The 27,818-nt window shown below is 45.6% G+C and overlaps 1 protein-coding gene across 2 annotated transcripts in view; it reads right to left on the bottom strand.

Annotated features, from left to right (window-relative positions):
• Positions 1-27,818, bottom strand: part of cep128 (centrosomal protein 128) — a 428,165-nt gene that overhangs the window by 253,414 nt on the left and 146,933 nt on the right. For both annotated transcript variants that reach the window (XM_086002651.1, XM_086002652.1), the window contains exon 13: positions 285-1,286. In XM_086002651.1, the coding sequence (XP_085858777.1) occupies positions 285-1,286 (1,002 nt within the window). The remainder of the gene's footprint in view (positions 1-284; positions 1,287-27,818) is intronic.

Genomic DNA, 27,818 nt, shown 5'->3' with positions numbered 1-27,818 from the left:
TAGCGCAATCGGTTGTTAATCGAAAGGTTGGCGAGTTCCTGCCCAACTAGGAACAAAACCTTCACTTCGGTGGAACAGGCTCGAAGGGTTGAATGGCCTATTCCTGTGATTATGTTCAAAAGTGATTAACTGGCTGTGAAGTGCTCCTGAGGACACAATATAAATGCAAGATTTCTTTTTCTTTCTAGAGCAAAACCAAATAAAGAATGCATTTAATGCTTTCGAAACCATGCCTTAAAAAAAAAAAAAAAAAATCTTTTCTGTTGCCAATTAACTATTCTTACCTTTAGCACGCTGATGTTATTCTCTAGTTTATCCTGTTCTTGTTGAAATTGTTTAAGTACTTCCTGCATATTCTTTTCATGCTTAGTTCTTAAGGTCTGCATCTCTGATCTGATGTCTACAAGTTCTTGTTGGTGTGCATCCCTCTCCAACTTCAATTGGCTGTTGAGTGAAGCAAGTTCTTCTTGGGCTAAGGCCTGCCTTGCCTGGGCTTCCGAGAGGCTCTTTCTAATCTCCTTCTTGGATTTCTCCTCCTCAGCTAGTTTAGTACTGAGCTCAGATCGAATGGCACTTAGCTCGGTGATCATACGCTGCATTTCCAACAGCTTCTCCTGACCTTTTTCACGCTGCCTGCTCAAGGCCATCAACTCATCCTCGAGGTGCTGCTTCTCCTCTTTGGCCTGCATGTGCAACATGGCCTGCTTGTGCAAGTCATCCTCCAGTTTGCTCGAAGACTCCTTAGCATCTCGCAGCTCACCATCCAAGTCCAGCAGCCCCGACTTCAACTCATTGAGCTCCACATCCTTCCGTCGCATATCCTCCTCCTGCTGCACCCGTTTTAGTATGACATCATTGAGCTCCGTACGGAGGTTCGCCATTTGCTGCAAGGACACTACGTGTTGACCTTGGAGAGCTTCTTTCTCTTTACTCACCCGGCTGTGCTGCTCCGTCCATTGATCAATGGTCTCCTTCTGCTTTTCCACATCACGCTCCAATTTCTTGCATTTGATTTTCCACTGTCTGATAGACTCCTGAGCTTTTATTTTCAATTCATCTTTCTTCTTTTCACTCTCCAATCGAAGGAGCTCTACTTCTTTCATCTGAGTCCTGCATCTGTCAGCTTCCACACTAGACTCTTTCAGCTGACGGGCTAGATCTACCATCTCCAAACCTGTAGATTGACGATCTTGCATGCAGTCATCGTAATGGTTCTGGATTTCCTGGAGCTGGCTCAACATCCTCAATTGCTGCTTCTCTCTTTTCTCTAGGTCTGAGCTGAGAACCTTTAAACACAACAGAAAATGGCATCAAGTTTATAGTCTCTAAACAGTGCCTATCCATTTAAGCAATTAGAATTTCACACTGACGTTAGAATTTCATAGTTGCATTTTAGTTATACATTATATGAAGGTTTTGTATCTGCACACATTACAACTATAGTGATTAAAACATTATTTTAACTAGAAATATTTTCCTTTAAACCCTAGTACTTATTCAGATTTGCCAATGGCCCACTTTGGCCATAATGTCTGACTTGCTAACTCCAACTGGTGAAAGGACAAAGCTTGAATCCCCTTCTCAACTGGCAAAACCATTATTGAGCAGGTGTTGACAATTCTCAACTGAGCCATTAGATGAAGCACTTGGAAATAATGGGTGCAAGGGAAGGAAAAATCATACACCACAAAAGTGCACCGCCTGTCGGCTACAGTATTTATTGAAGCTGGATGTGTAGAAGTTCACATCCAACCCTTAAAGAGTTGAGTATTTCTGGCTTGACTTATAGGGCTATTTCCTAATGAGCACTCCAGTTGACTAAATCACCATAATCCCCAGAAGCATAACAATTCCATTCCCTAATTTCCATAAAGTTAGAATTTGTAGATAAATTACTAATGAAAAATTCATGGAGGGTCCAACAAGAGGTCAATGCATCGTATGGTGTGCCCTCTGGTTTTTCCTGGCTGGAGAATCTAGAACTAGGGGTCGTAGTCTCAGAATAAGGGGTCGGCTATTTAACACTGACGAGAAGAAATTTCTTCACTGAGGGTTGTGAATCTTTGGAATTCTCTACCCCAGAGGGCTGTGGAGGCTCAGTCGTTGAATATATTCAAGGCTGAGATCGATAGATTTTTGGGCATTAAGGAAATCAAGGGATATGGGGATAGGGCGGAAAAGTGGAGATGACGTAGAAGTTCGGCCATGATCTTATTGAATGGCGGAGCAGGCTTGATGGGCGACTCCTGCTCCTATTTCTTATGTTATGTCCTGAGCCACGCAGATCAAGCAGGTTCTCAGGTGTGACCATGGTCTGTGCCGAGTTAGTCAATCTCACCTGAGGTAGTGGGGAGGACATTACAGTTGGACTCAATGCTCCTGTAAAAGGAAAATTCAGCCAGTCTTTCCATTCCTAATCTGCACGTGAATATTGGGAAGGGGCAGGATTAGGATCATTGTGATCTCCTCAGATTTGGAATAGCATGCTGACACACGTGAAAAGTGGACCCTTGGGCAAAGTACCAGAGGGTCTTTATTCCCCTCGGGGAGAAGAAGGGAGCAGTGAGGGAGGAGGCAAAAAACACAAATACCAAAAAGGTCAACCACTATCTTATGCACTTCTTTGCAATCGCTTCAAAGGAGCACTTCATGTCATCTACCTATCCACTCAGTTGATGCAGTGGGAACAAGAGTACAGAACTGCTCAATTTTTAAAAAACTTTGCACATTCCTGCCAAGTGCTGGGCTGTCAGTGACACACTGGGTCTTCTGAACCAGGGCTGGGCCTCTACAGCTATCTTCTGAGAGACAAGAAGCTCAATCTTTAAATTGCCATCTGACTGATATTTAGTCACTAATACATAAAAACTTAAGTAAAACCAATTGCGGTATTAAAACAGAAACATTAAACTAAAGGATTGAACAACAAAAACAAATAAAAGGAATTCTAAAATCGGTTTTGAACTTAAGGGGAAAGATATATCTGATTAAAATGGAAAAAAAAAACTAGGGTACATATTAAGAACCGAGTATTAATTCTTTAAGAAAAACAAACAAAACATGCTTTAATTTTAATCCTTAATGACAGCTTTGCGTGCTTCTTTAAAACCTTTTTCACAAACTATTGAAAATCTGTTTAATTATTTCAGTGTCTGCATCATGGTGCATGATATGTAAGCCATCACCTCTATATGGGACAGCCTAGATGGACCAGTGGGTCTTTTCCGGTTATCACTGTCCATCATATGTTCGTATTTACTTTGGCCCTCAGCAGAACATCAAATCCCAGAATCTGCCAATTGATTTAGTTTCCCTTTTACTGCAATTAGCTGTAGCCAAGAATTACATTTTTTTTTAATGGTAATTTTAATAGTGCCCTATAAGGATAATATGGATAATCTACTAAAGTAATAGTCACCATTATTCATTGAATTGCAGTTCAAATTCCATATACAAGTGAATAGATACTATCTGCTTATGATGACAGCCCATCAGGCCAACTTTGAGGGTTGAATTTCCAGCAGAGTCCTTTATGCGGCAGATTTGGGGCAGGGTAGAAATTCTGCCCGTCGCACAGATGCACCTCTCACCCTATCCAATTTCACGGGTCAAGGTATTTGCGTACTGTTTGTAGACACCTGCAGCATTCATGGTGCAAATGAGACGCCCGCCTCAAAGAACCAACAGTGGAACCCAGCCACAGCACAAGTAGACTGGCTACGCACCATAAGGAAATAAACTGACCTGCTCTTTTGACAAGCCTTGCAACCGATTGCAGTACTCAAACCTCAGCCTTTTAACTTTTGAACATCCTGGATGTCCTTAGAAACGATGGAAGCCAGAGACACATGGGTCTCCCTCGAGCCCAGCACAGGTGGAAAATGTAAAGTCTATTTCTTTACACTACCACTTCTTTGTGACCGCCTGTAAAAAGAACAAGGGCCCGGCGGAATCAGGTCCTGCTCCAAATTCCACCACCCGCCCACTCAGAATACAGCGTTTCTATGGCAAAAAAAAATTACGCCAACATCAGTGCACCTTGAAACATAGTGTGTGCATTTTCTATTACCAGAAAACATAATTTTAAAAAAACAATTAAATTACACTTCTGGTTAGCAATACTATTAAGTGAAGGGAGTTGTCTGCAATATTACGGTCATCTTAAACCAGCACTTTGTGGGTGAAAAATATGCTCAGAGGATAAATGTTAAATACAGAAATGTATAATAGAATTAAATCTAAACAAGCAAATAACAAATGGTTTTTTAAACTACATGATGCACTCTCTTATGAAACATTAGTCTGGTGACAAAGAAGTGGAAGTGTAAAGAAATAGACTCGAGACTCATGTTGAAACATGTTGAAGGATTAGTGGCCAATTACTTATCTGCATCCAACAGACTTGTCCAAACAAAAAACAAAGCAAACTGAGAAAATGGATTGCTGGATAATTCCATTGATCTTTCTACACTCAACCCGGTCCTGTACTGCTTGGGATTCAGCTGCTTCAAACCATCAATGCACATGATCTATTCCCTCAGAATGAAAAATTGCTTTCATACAAAACGCATACTGGTTCAAGCTGCCAATTCCGTCACGTGTCCGCTGCTACTTCTGTTTATGTAAGCTGTAAACTGGGTATGCCAAGCACCTACCATAGCGCACAAGACTATTTATGAGGGCGCACAAGACTATTTATGAGGGCAAACTATGTTGGGACAGCGTGTATTGATTTACCCAGCTCTTCAGAGATACATGAGCCCGTAATTTGTGGTCGGCGGCGAAGCAAAGGCTTGCGCCGCTGGTCCCAAAGTAAGCTTCCCACAAAGACCTCGCAATCTCTGTGGCGAGAACTTCAGCTTTTCCCACGTTCAGTTGAAATCAGCGTAATTTAATGGGAAATCCCTAACGCGAGCTGCGGTGAGGTCAACAAGCTGTCCAAGCAGCCAATCACAATGCAGATTTCTCACAGACCGAGAACCAGGAAGTGAGTAAGCTCCTTTGATTCTAACTTTTTAAAAATGTTAGTGACCAAAACAAAGTTGGGGCTCTCACATGGGGAAAGGTGAACCTGAAATAAAGATGAACAAACTGTTTTAAAAAATAAAAATAAAAGTTTAAAGTTTCTTAAAAATTTTAATTTTTATTAAAATGGATAAATTTGACACTCCACAAAATTTAAATTAGTTCTTCAGGGACATAACTTTTGTTTGGCAGTCAAAACGCTGTTAAAACCCCGGTTACACCTAATCCAAGGGGTCTAACTTTTAATAGGGTATTTATTACCACAGAAGAGCCGAATTTTGTCTCAGTTTCACGGACATCCCGCCGGCTGTTTGGTGGGGGGGGGGCCACAGCGCAACTAATGTCAGAGTAGTGAATGACTGACCGCAACTTCAGGATTTCCGCGTTAGATCCTGAAGTAACGGTCAGTTTCAAAGGGCTAATTACAGCGAACGCTGGGCCTACAGAGGCCCATTTCCGCCCCTACAATGGTGTAAACTCTCATGGAGCGGCCAGGTAGCCCACTTCTGGAATGGTACTGATCCCAGAGTTGGAAAACCAGTCATGTCAGTCGGGTATATCAGGGGTGGGCAGAAGTGCCCACCCGACTCACTTTCACCAGCCCACGTGCTTAGCGGGAATCCAAGAACATGGTGTGTTGTGCACCACTGCCCATTTTTCAATAGGGCTGTGCGGTTCGGCTTCAAGGTGAACACGGGATGTTAAACCCTCAGAGTCAGAGTTATACAGCACAGTTAGAGGCCCTTCGGCCCATCGTGTCTGCGCCGGCCATCAAGCCCTGTCTATTCTAATCCCATTTCCCAGCACTTGGTCCGTAGCCTTGTATGCTATGGCGTTTCAAGTACTCATCTGTGGTAAACCACTTTTATCGTTACACTATAGTTATCACTGTTGTATTGTTATCACTGTTGTATCACGATACGAGGTCGCCTCTTGTCGCGCTGTTATACCTGGGCTGACCACCTCCGACTCCGCCCATGGCTCCACCTACCTGCCCAGGTATAAAGGTAGTCGACTGGCTGGTATTCCTCCTTGTTGGACCCGATCACCCACGAGGGTGGGCTCTGTTATTTAGTCAATAAAAACCTTTAGTTACGTTCCTAACTCGTCGCTTTTTATTGGACGAATTGATAGGTATATCATCATCTAAATGCTTTTTGAGGGTTCCTGCCTCTACCACCCTTTCTGACAGCGAGTTCCAGATTCCAACCACCCTCTGGGTGAAATTTTTTTTCCTCAAATCCCCTCGAAACCTCCTGCCCCTTACCTTGAAACTATGCCCCCTGGTTATTGACCCCTCTACTAAAGGGGAAAAGTTCCTTTCCATCTACCCTATCTATGCCCCTCATAATTTTGTACACCTCAATCAGGTCCCCCCTCAGCTCTAAGGAAAACAACCCCAGCCTGTCCAGTCTCTCTTCATAGCTGAAGCGCTCCAGCCCAGGTAACATCCTGGTGAAGCTCCTCTGCACCCTCTCCAATGCAATTACATCCTTCCTATAGTGTGGCGACCAGAACTGCACACAGTATTCCAGCTGTGGCCTAAATAGCATTTTGTACAGCTCCATCATAACCTCCCTGCTCTTATATTCTATGCCTCGGCTAATGAAGGCAAGTATCCCATATGCCTTTTTAACCACCTTATCTACCTGTCCTGCTGCCTTCAGGGATCTATGTACATGCACGCCAAGGTCCCTCTGATCCTCTGTCCTTCCTAGGGTCCTACCATTCATTGGGGGAGAAATTCGGTTGATAGCGCCACCGATTAACGCCTAAAGAGGCCGAGAAGTGGGGCGCTAGCCAATTTCCAGGCAGGCGCAAGGCGCCTAGCCCCATACGGAGCATGCATTTAGCGCCGGCGCTAAATCTTAGCGCCCGCACATGGGCACAGGCTGATTATGACGTCATTTGAGTGTGCAACGCCTTTTGGGTGCCCCGGACCGGAAATTCAGTGGCGCCCCCCCCCCCCCCCGTAGTGCCTGGCGCTAATAGTGACAGCTTACCTGGGCCTTACCAAGTCGCTCTCGGGCTGGAGGAGCGTTATTTAAAGGGGACTGGTGCGGTTTAAAAGCGGCAGCCATTTTTGGATCACAACTTCCTCGAGAGCGACAAAGAGTTGCTGAGCTGCACACTGAGAGCCATTTGACCACTGAGCCAGCGCAGGCAGACGATCTTCAGCCTTCTGACCATCACCTTGCAGTTGGTGAGCCTTGACAACGGGGAACCTTCCTGTGGGCACTTATTATGGGGGCTGCATTGGAGGGGAACGTCCTGCTGCTGAATCATCTGGAAAGGGCACTGAGACGCTGGGAGAGGGGGGTGGGCATGGCCAGACGGAGGAGGACCAACAGACATCGCCACAGCAGACCTTACGCTGGCAGGGTTATCCGACAGCAGTTTTCCTACATGAACATGCCGGAGGAGCAGTGTGTCAGAAGGCTGCGATTTAGAAAGGAGGTGGTGACTGAGCTGTGCCAGCTGCTTCAGCCAGATCTGCAGCCTCAGATAAGGTGCAGGACATCTCTGTCGGCAGCTGAGAAGATGGCTGCTGGCCTGAACTTCTACGCGAGCGGCTCTTCTCAGGCTGCGCGTCAGAGGCTGATCAGAAGTAGCTTCTAGGCCCCTCTCACGGAATGCTTGCTGCCATTCCAAGAACAGGAATGGAACCGGTCTGATACCCCCAAGCCTGTGAAGGGCAAGATGCATGTAAATAGTAGGCATGGCCATTGTAAATGAAGAAAGTGTTTCATTACACAAAATGTGGTTCCTTCAAACATGAGACAGCTATGGCAACAGAAAGCAAAACTAATACACTAACACATAACTGACTCTCACACCCAGGAGACTGTCCAAAACATAAATCACATTCCGACCATCTTCCTTGGCCTTAATTCCACTGCACCAACCAAAGCATCCAATGCCCCATCAGTGAGGCGTTCCGCCCTCTGCCTCACCCTTTCCATGTCTTGCTAGGCTGGTGCGCCACAGGTAGGCTCCCACCTCTTTGAAGGCTTACAAGGCAGTGAGTGTGTCTGGTGATGCCAATTGACCTGCCCCTTGAAGAGATGGCCAGCGCCACTGTGTCGCAGGGAAAGTGATTATTGACAGCACCCTCGCTGTGCCCCGCCGCCGCGAAATTGGGTTGTGCCGCCGGGTTAGCGCCTTAAGAGTAGCGTGCAGCGCCTGATTTAGCGCCACAATCACCTTTAGGGGCGCTGCAACCCAATATCGCGCTAGGTGGCGCTAAATTGCGCCTGGCGCTGAACTTTGCGCATCGCCAGGACTAGCTCCCCAAACGCAGCTATACCGAATTTCTAGGCCATTGTGTATTCCCTTGTCCTCCCAAAATGCATCACCTCACACATTTCAGGATTAAATTCCATTTGCCACTGTTCTGCCCATCTAACCAACCTGTCTATATCGTCCTGTAGCCTGAGGCTTCCCTCCTCGCTATTTACCACTCCACCAATTTTCATGTCATCTGCGAACTTACTGATCATACCTCCTACATTCATATCTAAATCATTAATGTACACTACAAACAGCAAGGGACCCAGCACCGATCCCTGCAGTACACCACTGGACACAGGCTTCCAGTCACAAAAGCAACCTTTGACCATCACCCTCTGCCTCCTGCCACTAAACCAATTTTGGATCCAATGTGCCAAATTGCCCTGGATCCCACGGGCTCTTACCTTCTTGACCAGTCTCCCATGCGGAACTTTGTCAAAAGCCTTACTGAAGTCCATGTAGACTACATCAACTGCATTACCCTCATCCACACACCTAATCACCCCCTCAAAAAATTCAATCATATTAGTTAGACATGATCTCCCCCTGAAAGCCATGCTAACTATCCTTGATTAATCCTTGCCTCTCCACGTGGAGACTAATTCTGTCCCTCAGAATTTTTTCCAATAATTTCCCAACCACTGATGTTAGGCTCACTGGCCTGTAATTCCCTGGTTTATCCCTGCTACCCTTCTTGAATAACAGAAAATGCTGGAAAACTCAGCAGGCCAGGCAACATCCGTGGAGAGAAAATAGAGTCAACGTTTCAGGTCAAAACCCTTCGTCAAGACTGAAAAAGCACAGGAAATGAAATAGATTAAAAGGCCAGGCTGGGAGAGAACAAAAGAAAAGTGAAGAGACATTAAGAGGTATTCAAAATGAGACCAGGTGGTGATAGGACTAGTGGAGACAAAAGACGGCTCTAGATTAGGTGTGAAATGGGCTGGCAGAATGGGAGACAGCTGCCATGTGGGAGAGAGAAAAAAAGGGGGGGGGGGGGTGGTGGAAAGGGCCAAAACAAAGGTGTGGATAAAAAATAAGTAAAAATGTAATGGGGGCCGAGGTTATGATCTGAAATTGTTGAACTCGATATTGAGTCCGGAAGGCTGTAAAGTGCCTAATCGGAAGATGAGGTGCTGTTCCTCGAGCTTACACTGAGCTTCCGTGGAACAATGCAAGAGCCCGAGTACAGTGAGGTCTGAGTGGGAATGGGGCGGTGAATTAAAATGACAGGCGAACGGAAGCTCGGGGTCATCCTTACGGACTGAACGGAGGTGTTCCGCAAAGCGGTCACCCAATCTGTGTTTGGTCTCCCCAATGTAGAGGAGACCACATCGTGAGCAGCGAATACAGTATACTAGATTGCAAGAAGTACAAGTAAATCGCTGTTTCACCTGGAAGGGGTGTTTGGGGCCCTGCACAGTGGGAGATATAAGGGCAGGTGTTGCATCTCCTGCGCTTGCACGGGAAGGTGCCGGGCGAAGGGGAAGGGGTGCTGGGGATGATAGAGGAGTGGACTAGGGTGTCTCGGAGGGAGCGATCCCTACGGAATGCTGAAAGGGGAGGGGAGGGGAAGATGCGTTTGGTAGTGGGATCACTTTGGAGGTGGCGGAAATGGCGAAGGATGATCCGTTGAATGTGGAGGCTGGTGGGGTGGAAGGTGAGGACAAGGGGAACCCTATCATGGTTCTGGGAGGGAGGGGCAGGGGTGAGGGCAGAAGTGCGGGAGATAGAACGGACACGGTCGAGGGCCGTGTCAACCACGGTAGAGGGGAATCCTCGGTTGAGGAAAAAGGAAGACATGTCGGAAGCACTGGTGTGGAAGGTGGCATCGTCGGAGCAGATGCGGCGGAGATGGAGAAACTGGGAGAATGGAATAGAGTCCTTACAGGAGGCAGGGTGGGAGGAAGTGTAGTCCAGGTAGCTGTGGGAGTCAGTGGGCTTGTAGTGAATGCTGGTCAATAACCTATCCCCAGAGATGGAGACGGAGAAGTCGAGGACGGGAAGAGTCGGAGATGGACCATGTGAAGGGGAGGGAAGGGTGGAAATTGGAGGCAAAGTGAATGAAATTGTCTAGTTCAGGGCGAGAGCAAGAAACCCTTCTTGAATAATGGTACTATGTTAGCTGTCCTCCAGCACCTCCCCTGTAGCCAGAGAGGTTCTGAAAATGTGTGTCAGGGACCCTGCAATCTCATCCCTTGCCTCACACAGCAGCCTGGGATACATCTCGTCTGGGCCTGGGGATTTATCCACTTTTAAGCCTGCTAAAACCGCTAGTACCTCCTCTCTCTCAATGCTAATTTGTTCAAGTATATCACAATCCCCCTGCTGGATTTCTATGCCTACATCGTCCTTCTCCATAGTAAACACAAATGCAAAATATTAATTTAAAACCTTACCTACATCTTCCGGCTCTACACACAGATTGCCACTTTGGTCCCTAATGGGCCCTACTCTTTCCAGGGTTATCCTCTTGCCCTTAATATACTTATAAAACACCTTGGGATTTTCCTTTATTTTGCCCACCAGTGTTTTTTCATGCCCCCTCTTTGCTCTCCTAATTTCTTTTTTAAGTACCACCCTGCACATTCTATGCTCCTCTAGGGCTTCCACTGTTTTTAGTCCTTTGTATCTGCCAAAAGCCTCCCTTTTTTCCCCCCTAATCCATTCTTGTATATCCCTTGACATCCAGGGTCCCACCCTTGACCTTTACGGGAACATGTTGCCGTTGTACTCTCTCTATTTCCTTTCTGAAAGACTCCCACTGCTCTGATGTGGATTTTCCTACAAGTAGCTGATCCCAGTCCACTTTGGCCAGATCCTGCCTTATCATATTAAAATCGGCCTTCCCCCAATTTAGAACCTTTATTTCCGGTCCATCTTTGTCCTTTTCCATGACTACCTTAAATCTCACCGAATTATGGTCACGGTCACCAAAATGCTCTCCTACTGACACTTCTACCACTTGCCCGGCTACATTCCCCTCTGTCTCGCCTGAAGATTCTATACCCCAGAAATGGAGTTGCCAGTCCTGCCCCTCCCTCAACCATGTCTCTAACAGCAACAATATCATACTCCCATGTGTTCATCAACACCTTCAATTCATCTGCCTTACTCGCAAGACTCCTTGCATTAAAATAAATGCCATCCAGCCTTGCCATACTCCTGTGCCGTTCCATATTTGCTCTGCCTTCCAGACGGACTTGTTTTTACCTCGATATTTGGCTGTGCCTCATCCCCTACTATAGCTCCACTCCGTATCCCATCCCCCTGCCAAGTTAGTTTAACCCCCCCCCACCAACAGCACTAGCAAACCTCCCCGCAAGGATGTTGGTTCCGTTCCGGTTCAGGTGCAACCCGTCTGACTTGTACAGGTCCCACCTTCCCCAGAAACAGACCTAGTGATCCAGGAAACTAAAGCCCTCCCTCCTGCACCAACTCTTTAGCCACACATTCATCTGCTCTATCCTCCTATTCCTATACTCACTAGCACGTGGCACCGGGAGTAATCTAGAGATTACAACCTTTGAGGTCCTGCTTTTTAATCTGCTACCTAGCTCCCTAAATTCATGTTGCAGGACCTTATCCCTCGTTCTACCTAGGTCGTTGGTACCAATGTGAACCACGACCTCTGACTATTCGCCCTTCCCCTTCAGAATGCCCTGCAGCCGTTCAGTGACCCTATCCTTGTCCACCTCAACCATCAAAATAGACAAACATTAAATATTCCATGGCGCTATTCGAAGAAAGGTAGCCAGTGCGTCCCAGCCAACATTTCTTCCTCATCCAATCCACCGTGAAAGACATTAACTGGTTACTCATCAGCAACAAATCACAAATAGGTGACTACAGATACATTTGTGTTACTTCAATCCTGTTTAAAATGATGATGTCAATTATCAGGGGTTAACTTGAAGATTATCTGCAAAAAGCCACCTAGAAAATAGCTGTCAACATGGATTCAGAAGTGGAAGATTCGGTCTGACCCACATCCTTGAGCAAATTACATTCCAAGTAGATAATGGTAAGCTCCATGACTTGTTGTGTCTGGACTTTTAGGCTTCTAACAAAGTTCCACATGAAAGACTATTAGTTAAGCTCAAAGTTGTGGGAACTGGGGCATATCTTGGGGTAAAGTTAAGATATTGGCTAAAGGATTGAAAACAACGGTACCTGTTTGAGACGTTAAGTTAAGGGTGGGTAGGGGTAGGAAAGTACGGAGTGGGGTGTCCCAGTGATCGGTGTTGGCACTATTACTGTTTCTACTTTACATCAATGATTTGCACTCAGAATCCCAATGCAAACTGGTCAAATTCGATGCTGGAATTAGGTGGGGCAGTGGAATTAGAGGAGGCAGGTCAGAAATTACTGAACGAGTTGGACAAAATATGTGATTGGACAGAACAATGGCAGGTGAAATTTAATGCAGACAAGCATAAATAAATACTGTATATTGGAAAGAAAAATACACATGCAATGGTACTGAAATGGCTAAGGATGAAGCTGAAAGAGACCTAGGACTCCTAACAGACTCTGCTCTCAACACATCCAACCAATGCAGAGCAATCAATAGAGCCAATAGAATATTGAGCCATATAGCCAAAACAGTAGGATACAAGTTCGAGGAAGTCATAATCATATTATAATAATGCTTTGGTCAGACCAGACCTTGAGTTGTTGCGTCCAGTTATCAAGACACAGTAGAGACAGTTGAGCGTTAGCAGTGCAAAGAAGAGCTATAATACTCATCCATAGTGTTAGAGGTATGACTTTTGCGGAACAATTGGAGCTTTTCAGCCTTGAAAGGGGGCATGGGAGAGATGATCTTTGAGGTAAATCAAATAGTAAACGGCAAATCAGGATAACTAGTGTAAATTGCGAGAGTTGGTACATGATCAGCCGTGATCTTATTGAATGGCGGAGCAGGCTCGAGGGGCCGTATGGCCGACTCCTGCTCCTATTTCTTATGTTCTTAGAACATGAGGTCATAGGTTCAAAATAATAAAAAGGTAAATTTAAGCTTAATATCAGGAAGTTCTTCTATATTCATTCAGAGAATGATCAACACATGGAACTGACTCCTGGATAGAATAATGGAGGGGAGAACCTTGGAGTAATTTAAGAACCAATTGGATGCTGCATAGGGAGACTTCAGGGTCATTCTGCAGGGATGAACTAAAATGGGCCAAATGGCCTTCCTCAACCATAATAATAGTGATCATCACGTTGCCATTTAATGCATCTTGCCATGTGCGAAACAGCTTCTGCATTTGCCTGCATAACCACTACATTTCAAAGCAGTTTATACACCCAGAGATACTTCCGAAAGATGAAAAAAGGTGTAAGCCTTTCTTTTTATGTGGTTTTGCAACTTCGGAGGATTGCAGTGTCTCTTTTTTTTTAAAGGAAGTCACGGAGAAAGAAAATTGTAAAATTGAATGAGAAAAACCAGAGGGGGGGGACAGGAATGATGGATAGAAAAAGAAATTACAGTAATTATTTAACACAAGAAAAAACTTGCTAACACTTAAAACGAACAGAGAAGCTTTAGAAAAATAAATCTTCAGCTGCTGGAGCCTTCTATATATTGACTCGTGTCAGCACTTTGCAAACACACATTGTAAGGCTGATTAGACGACTACTATCACCATGGTAACCTCGATTTTTCCAGTCATTGAAAACTCCAGGAGGATCATAAAGACATAATATTTCCAGATAACTGCAAATATTTTGTAAATAATGTTAACCTCTTAATAAATGCTTAAATAGTGTGCATTTTTTTGTACACATCTGTAAAAACACAAGTAAATTCCAATTACTTTCAGCCGATGTGTGGTGGTTAGTGTCTATTGCCCAGAAAATAACAGCTTCAGTTAAAGCAATTCAATGCTCTCAAAGCTTAGGGGACACTAAAAGAGCAAAAAGTAAAATGGCTAACTAAATCTTAAATCGGCACTGGAATGAGAAACAGAATTCTACAACCAATTAATTGTACACGTAATAACCTTGCTCACATGATCATTCAATGGCTTGAGTCGAAGCAATTTTACTGTGAACTAGCAAAATGCCACCTTCACTGCAATGAAGAAAATAGGACAAAACACAATGGAAAAAAAAACATTTGCTTACTACCATATTTACCTTCCTAGAGGACTTGGAAGGTAAACACTAGGCTGCTGCATTTGAGAAACAGAACAGTTAGGGTATTTTAATCCGACAACATTCATGAAAAGTGCCATTCGTCTTCTCAACCACATTACCTGTGACAAATGCATTGAAAAATAAGAAACAGCAAGGTGTCTGCAACAAAAAATGGTTATGAATTCAAATACCAACATTTATTATACAAATATAAAAAATGCGACAGTGATGGAAATGGTCAATAATGGAGACAAAGGACTGTTTTTAAGCGATCAATAGCATTCAACTATTTTGCATTTTTAAAGTGGCATCCCTTTGTCACCTTACAAAAGCTGTGCCCTAAAATCCTCATTTAAACCATCGTAGGCACACACTGGATTGACATATTGCCATCTCCTTTAATGCAACTCTTTGAATTATTCTAAGCAGATGAAGTTGAAATTTACTGTTGAAGTGTTAGGTTCCATACAACAACAACGACAACAATTCATATAGTGCCTTTAATGTAGTAAAACGCTTCACAGGAGCGTTAAAAAAACAAAATTCGACAGTGAGCCACATAAGGAGATATTAGGGCAGATGACAAAAAGCTTGGTCAAAGAGGTAGGTTTTAAGGAGCGTCTTAAAAGGAGGAAAGAGAGGTAGAGAGGTTTAGGGAGGGAATTCCAGAGCTTGGGGACTAGGCAACAGAAGGCACGACCACCAATGGTTGAGCGATTATAATCAGGGATGCTCGCGAGGTCAGAATTAGAGCTCAGATATATCGGAGGGTTGTAGAGCTGGAGGAGATTACAGAGATAGGGAGGGGCAAGGCCATGGAGGGATTTAAAAACAAGGATAACATTTGAGTGCTCTAATTGTACAAGTATAGTATCAAATATAAACAAGAAAAAAACAATTTAGGGTTATTTTGTATGTACTTTTAACAGGGACTATTTTACACTGTGGAACAATACAGCTTAGTCCACAGTAATTCAACTATCTTGAAAACACTTGCACTAAGGTTTCAAATACCAAGTACAAGTTCCTAAAATAGTATTTTTTAATAATTACAAGGTTAAAGTCTAGCTTGATGATTTATTGGGAGCTTAAGCATTTTTTCACATCAAGGTAGCAATGTCAGCACTGGGAATAGAGTGTTCCTACTTTAACAGCAAAGTGCAGAGTAAAGCTTCCTCTGCACTGCCCCAACAATGTGCTTTAACCCCAACCTCCGAGGAACATCAGTGCAGCATTTCCATTTCCTGTACCAGCGATCCTGGGGGCATGAGTTAAGACTGTTAAATGCAATTCCATTTTGCAAATTGTAGGTACAGGAAACTTTGGTTTATCCGGAGGTTAACTGTCCGGAATGCTCGAGCCAGCGGCAAAAATCAGGAGCCATTTCGTTAGGTTTTTTTTCTTTTCGTTGCTTTTTTTTTTCCACCAGTCAGGCTCTGCAAGGTCTCGCTGAAGCTGTTGCTAAGCTAGAGACGCTTGCAAGGTACGGCCGACTGTTTAGAAGCAGGGTTTGTTGCCAGATACGGAGCTCAAAATCTCCGTATGTTTCAACATTAGCGCTGGTTTGTCCGGCAGTTTTGATGGGATGGCAACAGCTCGGTCCCGTCGGTGCCGGATAGCACAAAGTTTCCTGTAGTTCTGTACTGGATTCGCATTAACAAGAAACTGAGTTAAGACCTCCTAAATTCATTTCACTCGGGCCTTGAAGCCAGACAAGACTCGCATATCAGCCTCGTTAGATTCAATTTGGAGTCCGAGAGGCAGTGATCCATTAAGTCCTCAAATAAGAATTAGTCCTTCAGATGAGACATTGAGCCAAGGTCCCAGATACCTGCTCCAGTGGACGTAAACGATTCCTCAACACTACTGGAAGAGCTGGGAGTTCTCCCAATGTTCCTCCCTCAACCAACACCACCAAAACTCAACAGCTAGTCATTCATTTCATAGCTATTTGTGGGATCTTTCTGTGGGCAAAATTTGCATACATAACAAGCGCTGCATTTCACAGCAACTCATTGTATGCAAAGCACTTTGAGGGGGTTTCTGAGAGATGTGATAAGGTGCTACATAAGTGCACTTCATTTTGTCTTTAATCAGTTCCCATGTCTTCCAAAGATGTAATGTTTCCAAAACAGTTGTCATTATCAAAGTGATCACAGCTCATCGGACACTGGCAGTGCAGTAACATTTCTACTTACTAACTGATTTATGGGCAATTTTACTTCAAATTGGCTCATTTTGGAAGCTTCTTGGACGCACATCATATTGGAGGGAATTCCAATTATTGCCTTTTTTTTTTGGAGGGTGCGGACAAGGTCATAACAAGTGCACTGCACCGTTGAACATATCTAACAAATCTGCCATGTCATTTACTAAGTCAGCCCATTCCATCTGCACAAACCTTATTTTAGACTCAAACAAAATGCCTTGACAGAAGAAACCTCTTATTAAAAAAAAAAAATTGGATGGTTTCTAGAAGTAATTATATTGATTTGATAAATAGATTATGTTCAGCAGGGGATTTTATTGCATTCCAAGGGTTAGGAATACCAGATATGTCATGACAGAAAGAAATAGAAAATACTTGTGTAAGGCAGGCTTAATGCCCCGACTTTATTAATATATTTTTTAGTTTATCTCACTCTCCTTCTCGCCACTCCCAGTCGTGAAATAGCCTGGGTACCACACCTGCAGATGCATTCGCACCCGTATGACCAGATTTAGGAACAGCTTCTTTCCCAGGGCTGTCATCCTACTGAACTCCACAAATAAACTCTAAAGCCTGCACATCTGCCAATGCACTTTATCATGGTTATGTTTATGTAATGTGTTACAAGCCAAATGTATGTTGAATGCTTAAATGTCTTAATCTAAATGTACACTCTCGGGAGCCGCAAGCCTACATCTCGTTGTACTGCACTTGTGCACTAACAATGACAATAAAAGTTGATTTGATTTGATTTGATTTGATTTGATTTGCTTTGCTAGAGGAGAAGCCTTCCCCACCACCCCTTTCCCTCAGTTATGTGGGCGAGTTTGTGCATTCTTGTCTGTACTGATGTATTTTAGGAAAGGAAATGCTTCTGTGGTTGTTACAAATAAACCGTGCTCACATCTGTATAATGCTATTTGCCTCCCAGCTCTGCGGCTAATCCCTCCAGTCTGGTCTCTTTCCCTCCCACAGCACCAAAATGGCACTAACCAAAATCATCACCAATCTTTTCTGTAACTGTGACCATAGTGCATTATTCCTCCTGCTTCTCTTCCTCGGCCACTTAGCAGCCTTCAATAAAGTCGACAACACCTCTCCTCCATTAGTCTTGTTCCGCATGACTGCTCGCTCTTGGGTTCCACTCTTCTGACTCAATGGCAAAGAGTACGATCAAGATTCTACTAAATGCATGTGCACACAGTGCATTACATACAGTACCGCCTTCTATAGCAGGGGTTCTCAACCAGAGAGGATTGAGGGATCCGCCAAAAACAAATGCTGAGCAATACTTTCCCCGGTGGGAGTCGAATCTGAGCAATTTACAATTAGTAACATACTCAGATGAGATGCAGTTGGAAACGAGAGTGGTTCATACGAGCAAAGTTTGGACTGAACTTTGAAAGGATGGACCAGCGAAAAGTTTGGGAGAGAACTGTTCTGCTGGATTGCTGAGACTGCCGGCTTTTTCCAGGTGGAGTTGCAGCGCATCGAATCCATGAGTCCTCCAGGCTCCGAGCAGCAAAGCAGAGGGAAGAGATGGAGAACTGGTTGAGAGCGAGGTACGGATACAGCACTGACACCCAGTGAAGCTCATGCATCTAGAGCTCCTTTAAAACCTCTTTTCAAACAGGAATTTTCATCAGTTTCATAAACTGAAATCGACCAACGGATGTTTTTTGGGGGAGGCGGGGCTCGTTTGCGGATACAGTCCAAACTCAGTAAAATCTCTGGTTGGTTGAGTTTGAATGAAATTTAACTGTACTGTCACACCTGCTGGCAGTTCTTTTAGTTCGCTGTTGTGGGCCTAGATGAGCAACAAAAGAGCCTGATTTGCCACCCGCCCCTCTCCCGGACGGGGGTGACAATGTAGTCCAGGTTATGGGAGTTGGCGCACTGATTCTGCATATTAATCATGCCCAGACTTGATGGTGTGAGCACAAATTAATGTAGCCAGCCTTGTCTGGTAACTCATACCCTTAGAGTAATTTTGCATTTTTCCTATCTTTTATTTTAAATACAAGTATTTTTGATGCATTTTTATGCGCGTTAAGGAAAGGGATATTAGGACTGGGGAAATGAACTATTGGACACTCCCTAGTCAGACATAGTACAGCAATAAACCCACTTGTCTTCCCCAACCTCAGGAGAAACCCCCCCTCCCCAACTCAGTAATACTTATTTTCCAGAACTCACGACGGAACAATCCGCTACACACCTGTGGGCTACAAACCCCTTTAGTGAGAATATTGAAGCTAAACTGCCACCCTCTGCCCCATCACAAAACAAAAAGCATATTAAAGATATATGTTTAACTGTATAACTAATTTGTATACAAAAAAATACTTGTGCTGTGTTACGGGGGTTCGCGGAATTTTTATAGCATGGGAGGGGGGGCCTCAGAAGCAAAAAGGTTGAGAACCCCTGTTCTGTAGCACCTTCTCTGTCAAAACATCTCCAAGCGCTTACACCATTACCTTTTCAAGTGCAGTGAATTATGCAAGTAAAGGCAGGCATTCTACACCAACAGTTTCTTGTTAACAACCGTGTTTGTTGCTACAGAAGCCATTCAATTCTGTTGAAAAGCTGGAGAGTTGCTGAAATGACAAACCATCTGCAGATAGCGAGTGGTAAAAACTCAGCGGTGTTTTCAAGGACTACAAAAGGTCGCACAAGAATTTTGAGAAAAATATACTGAAGCATTTCTGTGCGATCCATAGAAACATAGAAGATAGGAGCAGGAGTAGGCCATTCGGCCCCTCGAGCCTGTTCCGCGACTTAATGAGATCGTGGCTGATCATCCAAATTCAGTACCCTGTCCCTGCCTTCTCCCCAAATCCCTTGATCCCTTTAGCCTTAAGAAATATATCTAACTCCTTCTTGAATATATTTAATGAATTGGCCTCAACTGCCTTCTGTGGTAGCGAATTCCACAGGTTCACCACTCTCTGGGTGAAGAAATTCCTCCTCAGCTCTGTCCTAAATGGCTTACCCCTTATCCTTAGACTGTGACCCCTGGTTCTGGACTTCCCCGCCATCAAGAACATCCTTCCTGCATCTTATTTATAAGTTTCAATGAGATCCCCTCTCATTCTTCTAAACTCTAGCGAATACAAGCCCAATCGACCCAATCTCTCTTCATACGTCATTCCTGCCATCCCAGGCATCAGTCTGGTGAATCTTCGCTGCACTCCCTCCATGGCAAGAACATCCTTCCTTGGATAAGGCGACCAAAACTGCACACAATACTCAAGGTGTGGTCTCACCAAGGCCCTGTACAACTGCAGCAAGACATCCTTGCTCCTGTACTCGAATCCTCTCGCTATGAAGGCCAACATACCATTTGCCGTCTTAACCGCCTGCTGCACCTGCATGCTTACCTTCAGCGACTGGTGCACAAGGACACCCAGGTCTCGTTGCACTTCCCCTTTTCCCAATCAATTGCCGTTCAGATAATAATCTGTCTTCCTGTTTTTGTCACCAAAGTGGATAACCTCGCATTTATCCACATTATATTGCATCTGCTATGCATCTGCCCAATCACCCAACCTGTCCAAATCATACTGGAGTTTCTCGGCATCTTCCTCACAGCACACACGCCCACCCAGCTTTGTGTCGTCTGCAAACTTGGAGATATTATATCTAGTTCCCTCGTCTAGATCATTAATATGTATTGTGAATAGCTGGGGTCCTAGCACCGATCCCTGCGGTACCCCACTAGTCACTGCCTGCCACTTGGAAAAAGACCCGTTTATTCGAACTCTTTGCTTCCTGTCTGCCAACCAGTTCTCTATCCAAGTCAGTACCTTGCCCCCAATCCCATGTGCCGTAATTTTGCACGCTAATCTCTTATGCGGGACCTTATCGAAAGCCTTCTGAAAGTCCAAAAACACCACATCCACTGGTTCTCCCTTATCTATTCTACCAGTTACATCCTCAAAAAATTCCAGTAGATTAGATCCAGTTGGCCAATTACTGAGAAAAGGTCAGTGATGATCAGCTTCCAGTGTTTGAAAAATAATCAAGGGGTTTTGGAAGTAGACATCTGGAGAAAAGAGAGTTTGAGAGTTCCTGAAATATTGGTCCATAATTCGTGGCCCCTACGGCACCCCTGGGCCTCTACCGGCGGGCACCTGGAGAGGCCCAGGACCGCAAGTCTCCGTACCTCCCGGACCACCAGGTATGCAGGCATTTTATTTGCGGATCAGAGGCATTTCCCCGCGAGAAGCCTCCAACCGCAAATTCAGGGCCGATAAGCTTCACAGGCAGACAGACAAATAGACCCATATAGAAACAGAAAATGCTGGAAATACTCAACTGGTCAGGCAGCTTCGGTGGAGAGAGAAACAGAGTTTCAGGTCGATAACCCGATGTTCTGACGAAAGGTCATCGACCTGAAACGTTAACTCGGTTTCTCTTTCCACAGGTACTGCCTGATCTGCTGAGTAGTTCCAGCATTTTCTGTTTCTATTTCAGATTTCCAACATCCGCAGTATATTGCTTTTGAAATAGACCCATATAAACTCATTCAAAAATATTTAACATTAAACAAACTCTTTCCTATGTGTAGAAATATTCAACAGTACTGCCAACAACAGGAGGAGAAAAAAACAAAGTTAACACTAGCCTTTGGTCCTCCATTCACCAAGATACTTCTGCAGCCATTGATTTCCTCAAACACTCCCTTAGTTCCACCCTTTGATGCTCTTTTCCCCAGCAAAATCACTACTCTCTCCCATCCCAGTCATTCTCTCTGGTATAGCCACCGTCTGATAATAAGATGGGAGGGAAAGTAGTGAGTGAGGAGGACATAAAAAACCTGCAAGGGGACATCGACAGGCTAAGTAAGTGGGCAGAGATTTGGCAGATGGAATACAATACTGGAAAGTGTGAGGTTATGCACTTTGGCAGGAAAAATCGTAGAGCAAGTTATTATCTTAATGGCAAGAAACTGGAAAGTACTGTAATACAAAGGGATCTGGGGGTCCTGGTGCACGAAACTCAAAAGGTTAGTATGCAGGTGCAGCAAGTGATTAAGGCGGCCAATGGAATGTTGGCTCTCATTGCTAGGGGGATAGAATATAAAAATAGGGAGGTATTGCTTCAGTTGTACAAGGTATTGGTGAGACCACACCTGGAATACTGCATACAGTTTTGGTGTCCATACTTAAGAAAAGACATACTTGCTCTCGAGTCAGTACAAAGGTGGTTCACTCGGTTAATCCCGGGGATGAGCATATGAGGAGAGGTTGAGTAGATTGGGACTCTACTCATTGGAGTTCAGAAGAATGAGAGGCGATCTTATTGAAACATATAAGATTGTGAAGGGGTTGGATCGGGTGGATGCGGGGAGGATGTTCCCGATGATGGGTGAAACTAGAACTAGGGGGCATAGTCTTAGAATAAGGGGCTGCTCTTTCAAAACTGAGATGAGGAGGAACTACTTCACTCAGAGGGTGGTAGGTCCATGGAATATGCTGCCTCAAAAAGCTGTAGAAGCTACATCATTACATAAATTTAAAACAGAGACAGTTTCCTAGAAGTAAAGGGAATTAAGGGTTACGGGGAGCGGGCAGGAATTTGGACATGAGTCTAGATTCGGATCGGACATGGCCCTGTGGGTAGCGTAGCGGGCCCAGGGGCCGTGTAGCCTGATCCTGCTCCTATTTCGTGTGTCTAATTCTGTTAGATTCAGGAGATGGTTCTGTGATAGTAGATTGGCAGTTAGGATCAGATCAGCCATGATCTTATTGAATGGCGGAGCAGGCTCGAGGGGCCGATTGGCCTACTCCTGCTCCTATTTCTTATGTTATGTTCTTATGTTCACTCCCTCAAGTCTATGGCACACAACTGGCTTAGTCAGCCATCACCAGATCTGGCTGGACCACATCAAGCACGATCAGGTACTGTCTCCTTTCCTTTCAAAACCATCACCAACCCCTCAAAAATCTCACCCTCAACCCCCTCTATCCTTGCAAACCGTCTCCAACCTCCTTTCCTTTTCCAAAGTCCTTGAACAAGTTGTTGCCTCCCAAACACGTGCCCATCTGTCCCACAACTCCATTTGAATCTCTCCAAACAGGTTTCTGCCCCCGTCACAGCACTGAAACTTTAAGATTGAGACCATCCGATCAGCTGTCTCTGCCACTTCCCTTCCTTCCCCTAGCCCACTGGGCCAAGCTTCCCCCAAGGTTCTCCCCTGCCCTAGCCCTGAACTCGCATCTTTCTCCAGTTTCTCTCCGATCTCCCCTCGTGATCTCTCGGCGCTCATCTTGTCCATGAGACCCACTTCGTGCTCCCTCAACCCCCCTATTCCCACCAAACTGTTGACCACCCAACTTCCTTTTCTGGCTCCCATGTGAGCACGGTGGCATAGTGGTTAGCACTATTGCCTCATAGCGCCAGGGACCCGGGTTCGAATCCGGCCTCGGGTGACTGTGCAAACTCCACACAGACATTCTCCCCGTGTTTGCGTGGGTTTTCTCCGGGTGCTCCGGTTTCCTCCCACAGTCCAAAGATGTGCGGGTTAGGTTGCTTGGCTATGATAAATTGACCCTTAGTGTTAGGGGGATTAAATACGTGGGGTTACGGGGATAGGGTGGGATATGTGTTGGTGTAGGGGTTACGGGGATCGGGTGGGATATGTGTCGGTGCAGGCTCGATGGGCCGAAATGGCCTCTATCTGCATTGTGGGGTTTCTGTGATTTCTGTTCTGTGATTTCTGTGAGCTGACATTGTTAACGGTTCTCTCTCAGTTACTGTCCCCCTCTCCCTCAAATCTGCCGTCATCACCCTTCTCCTCAAAAAACAAACCCTTCACTCCTCCGTCCTTGCAAACTACCGCCCCATCTCCAACCTCCCTTTCCTCTCCAAAATTCTTGAACGTGTTGTCACCTCCCAAATCCGTGCCCCTTTCACGCAACTCCATGTTTGAATCCCTCCAATCAGGTTTCCGCCCTAGACACAGTACCGAAACGGCTATCAAAGTCACAAATGACATTTTTTGTGACTGTGACAAAGGTAAACTATCCCTCCTCGTCCTTCTCGACTTGTCTGCAGCCTTTGACACGGTTGACCACTCCATTCTCCTCCAATGCCTCTCCACTGTTGTCCAGACTGCTCTCGCCTGATTCCATTCTTATCTATCAAATTGTAGCCAGAGATTCACCTGCAACGGCTTCTCTTCCCGCTCCTGCATCGTTACCTTTGGTGACACCCAAGGACCTAGTCTTGGCCCCCACCTATTTTCATCTACATGCTACCCCCTTGGAAAACACAGTGTCAGTTTTCACATGTACGCTGATGACATCCAGCTCTACGTCTCCACCACTTCTCTCGACCGCTCCACGATCTCTAAATTGTCAGACTGCTTGTCCGACATCCAGTACTGGATGAGCAGAAATTTTCTCCAATTAAATATTGGGAAGACCAAAGCCATTGTTTCCAGTTCCCACCACAAACCTCTGTTCCCTAGCCACTGACTCCATTCCTCGCCTTAGCATCTGTCGGAGGCTGAACCACACTGTTCCCAACCCTGGTGTCACATCTGACCCCAAAATGAACTTCCAACCACACATTCGCGCCATCACTAAGACCGCCTAATTCCACCTTCGTAACATCGTCCGTCTTCGCCCTTGCCTCAGCTCATCTGCTGCTGAAACCCTCATCCATACCTTTGTTACCTCTAGACTTGATTATTCCAACACACTCCTGGTTGGCCTCCCACATTCTAACCTACGTAAACTTGAGGTCATCCAAAACTCGGCTGCCCATGTCCTAACACGCACAAAGTCCCGTTCACCCATTACTCCTGTGTTAGTTGACCTACACTGGCGCCCAGTTAAGCAACACCTCAATTTCAAAATTCTCATCTTTGTTTTCAAATCCCGCCATGGCCTCGCCCCTCGCTATCTCTAATCTCCTCCAGCCCCACAAACCCCTCCTGTAGTGTATGTACCCGTCTACCTTTAAGAGAACTATTGTATGTAACCGTTCACCTTTAAGAGAACTATTTTAGGTGTGGCACTACTTTGTTTGGCTTCTGTATACGGTAATACCGACGGTGACCACACCAGTATATAAGTGTTGTGCCAGGAGTTATTGGGCAGATTCGCCCTGACCTTCGAATAGTAAAGTCCTGTTTTAAGTTACTCTTGGAGTCTGTGTATTAATTAACTAAACAACCCACAGACTTTACAGTGGCGACGAGTCCGATCGTACCCTGCGGCAACAATAATTCCGAAGCAGTTAACGAGCGTCGAGAAGAGGCAACCGCTCTCGTCATTCTGCTGGGAGAAAACTCGAGTCTGCAGAGCTGGAAAGGAGGAAGAATTCAGAGACAAAGACTTCCATCAGCAACAGGCACTGACTGTCCCTTCTGCCACGGTGAGGAGTGAGCCGATCAGCACGAGAAGCAAGGCGGCCACGGTGACTGTGAGTAAGGGAAAAGTAAAAAGAATAACCGGAGGATAAGGGCGGTGCACTCGACCACGGTCGAGGGGGAAAGGAGCCGGACAGAAGTCGGGCCCAGAGGCGCTGAGACTGGGGCAGCGTGGAGCAAGGAAGCCGCGGTACAGACAGGCTGGGGACGCAACGGCGTCGTGAGACAGCTAGACTGCGACCGGCGAAAAAGGCCGGGCAGCGACCGAAGCCACGAAGCGCTGCAACCGGGAGCGTAGGCGCGGGAAGATATAAAAACTCAGCCGCAGCCGGGGAGGGAAGCGCCGGACTGCGAGACGGCTGGGAGAGGCGTTTGGGAGCCGAGCGAGCGGGAGAGGCAGAGCCGACCAAGGGAGACTGCGCGAGAGCCAGTCCAGCGGCTGAAACTGTTCTCCGTCAACGGGGTGTACCCAGCGCCGGTAGAGCCGAGAGAGCGGGAGAGAGGCCGAGCCCGAGCAAGGGGAACTGAGCGAGAGCCAGCCCAGCGGCTGAACCTGTTCGCCGTCAACGGGGTGTACCCAGCGCCGGTTGCCTTGCCGAGAAAAGGGAAAGCACTGAAGCCGACGCGCAGGCTGTGAATCTGAAAGCCAGCGGCCGTCGCCTGTGGGGGAAAGTGTACCCCTCCCGCTAGGGAAGAAACGCGGGAAGCCGCCATTAGGTGGGGAAGAAGACAGAAGCGGGAAACCGCCATTGAAGTGGGCGGGGAGAGAAGATAAGCGCGGGAAACCGCCATTTTCGCGGGAAAACCGCCATCTTAGGAAAAAAAAAGTTAAAGAAATAATTCGGGGTGTTATCAGAAAGAGAGGAAGATGCCTAAGCGTGGTAACATCAACGATTTTAATGCCGAGGTAGAAGACTGGGCCACGTACGTGGAACGCATCGAGATCTATTGTGAGGCCAATAAAATAGAAGATGACAAAGCTATAACCTTGCTAAACTCGATGGGCGCGAAGACATACGGGCTCTTGAAGCATCTACTATCACCAGCTAAACCGGCGGATCAGACTTTCGATGATATTGTGGCTGTTCTGAAGGATCACTTGAACCCTACACCGTTGATGTTGGCGGAACGATTCAAATTCTATGCGAGAACGCAACGGAAAGACGAAAGCAACGCAGAATACTTGGTCGAACTGCGTAGACTAGCGAAATACTGCCAGTTTGGAGGGAATCTGACAGAGGCATTGCGAGACAAGTTCGTGTGCGGGTTGGCAAAGGAAGGAACGCAAAAGCGACTACTCGAAGAGAACGACCTTACACTTGACAGGGCTGTCCTTATTGCAGCATCGCACGAAGCCGCAGCGAAGGGAACTGCGGAAATGCAGCTAAAGACAGCAGCACTAAGTGTGGATCAAATTACCTCGACAACAACAAAATGCTATCGTTGTGGGAAGACAACACACGACCAGAACCAATGCTGGTTTAAGAACCAGGAATGTAGGAAATGTGGCAAACTGGGTCACATAGCTAAGGTATGCCGGTCAGGGAAGAAGACCAACAACCAAAGGACCAACAACCAAAGGAAGCCATCACAGGAAAAGTACAACAAGGTACACAAGGTGGCTGAGAAGAGTTCAGACGAACAGAATCCAGACTCAGACCCAAACGGCCAGGAGCTGGGTAGTCTGAGAATTCACAATGTGAGTAAGGAAGCTGACCTACAAACTATCTGGGTCATGCTAAAAATAGCTGGAATCCAAGTGAAAATGGAGTTGGACACTGGATCAGCTCTATCAGTCATAAATCGAAGGGATTACCACCGGCTATTCTCACATATACCCTTAAGAGATACCAAGTTCGTATTGCAGACATACACGGGGCATAAAGTATACCCCATGGGAAAGATAAGAGTCAAAGTGAGAGATAGGGGTAAGGAACACCCAAGAATGAACTTATACGTACTACATGAGGGAGGACCACCACTTCTAGGACGGGATTGGATCAAGAAAATAGACATGGAATGGCACTATCTAAAAGCCATAACGAGTGAGGACTCGGTGCAGACAATCAGCTCAGATTCTGAAACGGATGACGATAAGACCAACCCAAATATGAAAGACAAGGCTGAAATGGACTTGCCGACGAAGGTTGGAAAAACGAAGGCATGCATAAAGGCTTATGCTCCAGAGAAGAACAAAGTTTCAGAACAGAACTCCACCGAACGACAACCTAGTTTGACAGAAAATTCTGAGCCTGTTCAAGTTACGGACATATCCATGATGGAAGAACACCGAGCTCGGACTCAAACTTATTTCAAATTACGACAACAATTAGAACAATTGAGTTACCGTCTCGTACAAGAGATGAAAACAATGAAAAAGTTCTATGACACCGAATGGGAGAATCTGGAAAGACAACAGAAGCAGCTAGCTCAAGCAGAGAGCGACCATAGAGCCATCGTGACCAATTACCGATCACATCTCCCTTATGCTGTTCAGGAGTTAGAATATTTGCAGGAAGAAGCAAATGAAGAGGAATCTTCAGGAAGCCAGGATTTTATTCCAGTTCTTCTCTACGACTCCTTACAAGCAGAGTGTGAGAAGTTGAAAAAACAGTATGAACAGGCCCAGGCTACAATTCTGGAAGGGGTTAACTCGGCAACCTCCGAAAAGCTAGTTTCAGTGGAAGCATATGAGCAACTGAAGGTTGAACATGAGCAAGAAGTCCAAAGGCTGCAGGAAATTCTTGATGAGCTCAAGGCCAAGACAGACTC

This window comes from Somniosus microcephalus, chromosome 12, assembly GCF_052327205.1.
Source record: "Somniosus microcephalus isolate GS21.2 chromosome 12, FLI_Smic_1.0, whole genome shotgun sequence".
NCBI lineage: Eukaryota > Metazoa > Chordata > Chondrichthyes > Squaliformes > Somniosidae > Somniosus > Somniosus microcephalus.
This window is presented reverse-complemented; position numbering and strand designations above follow the sequence as displayed.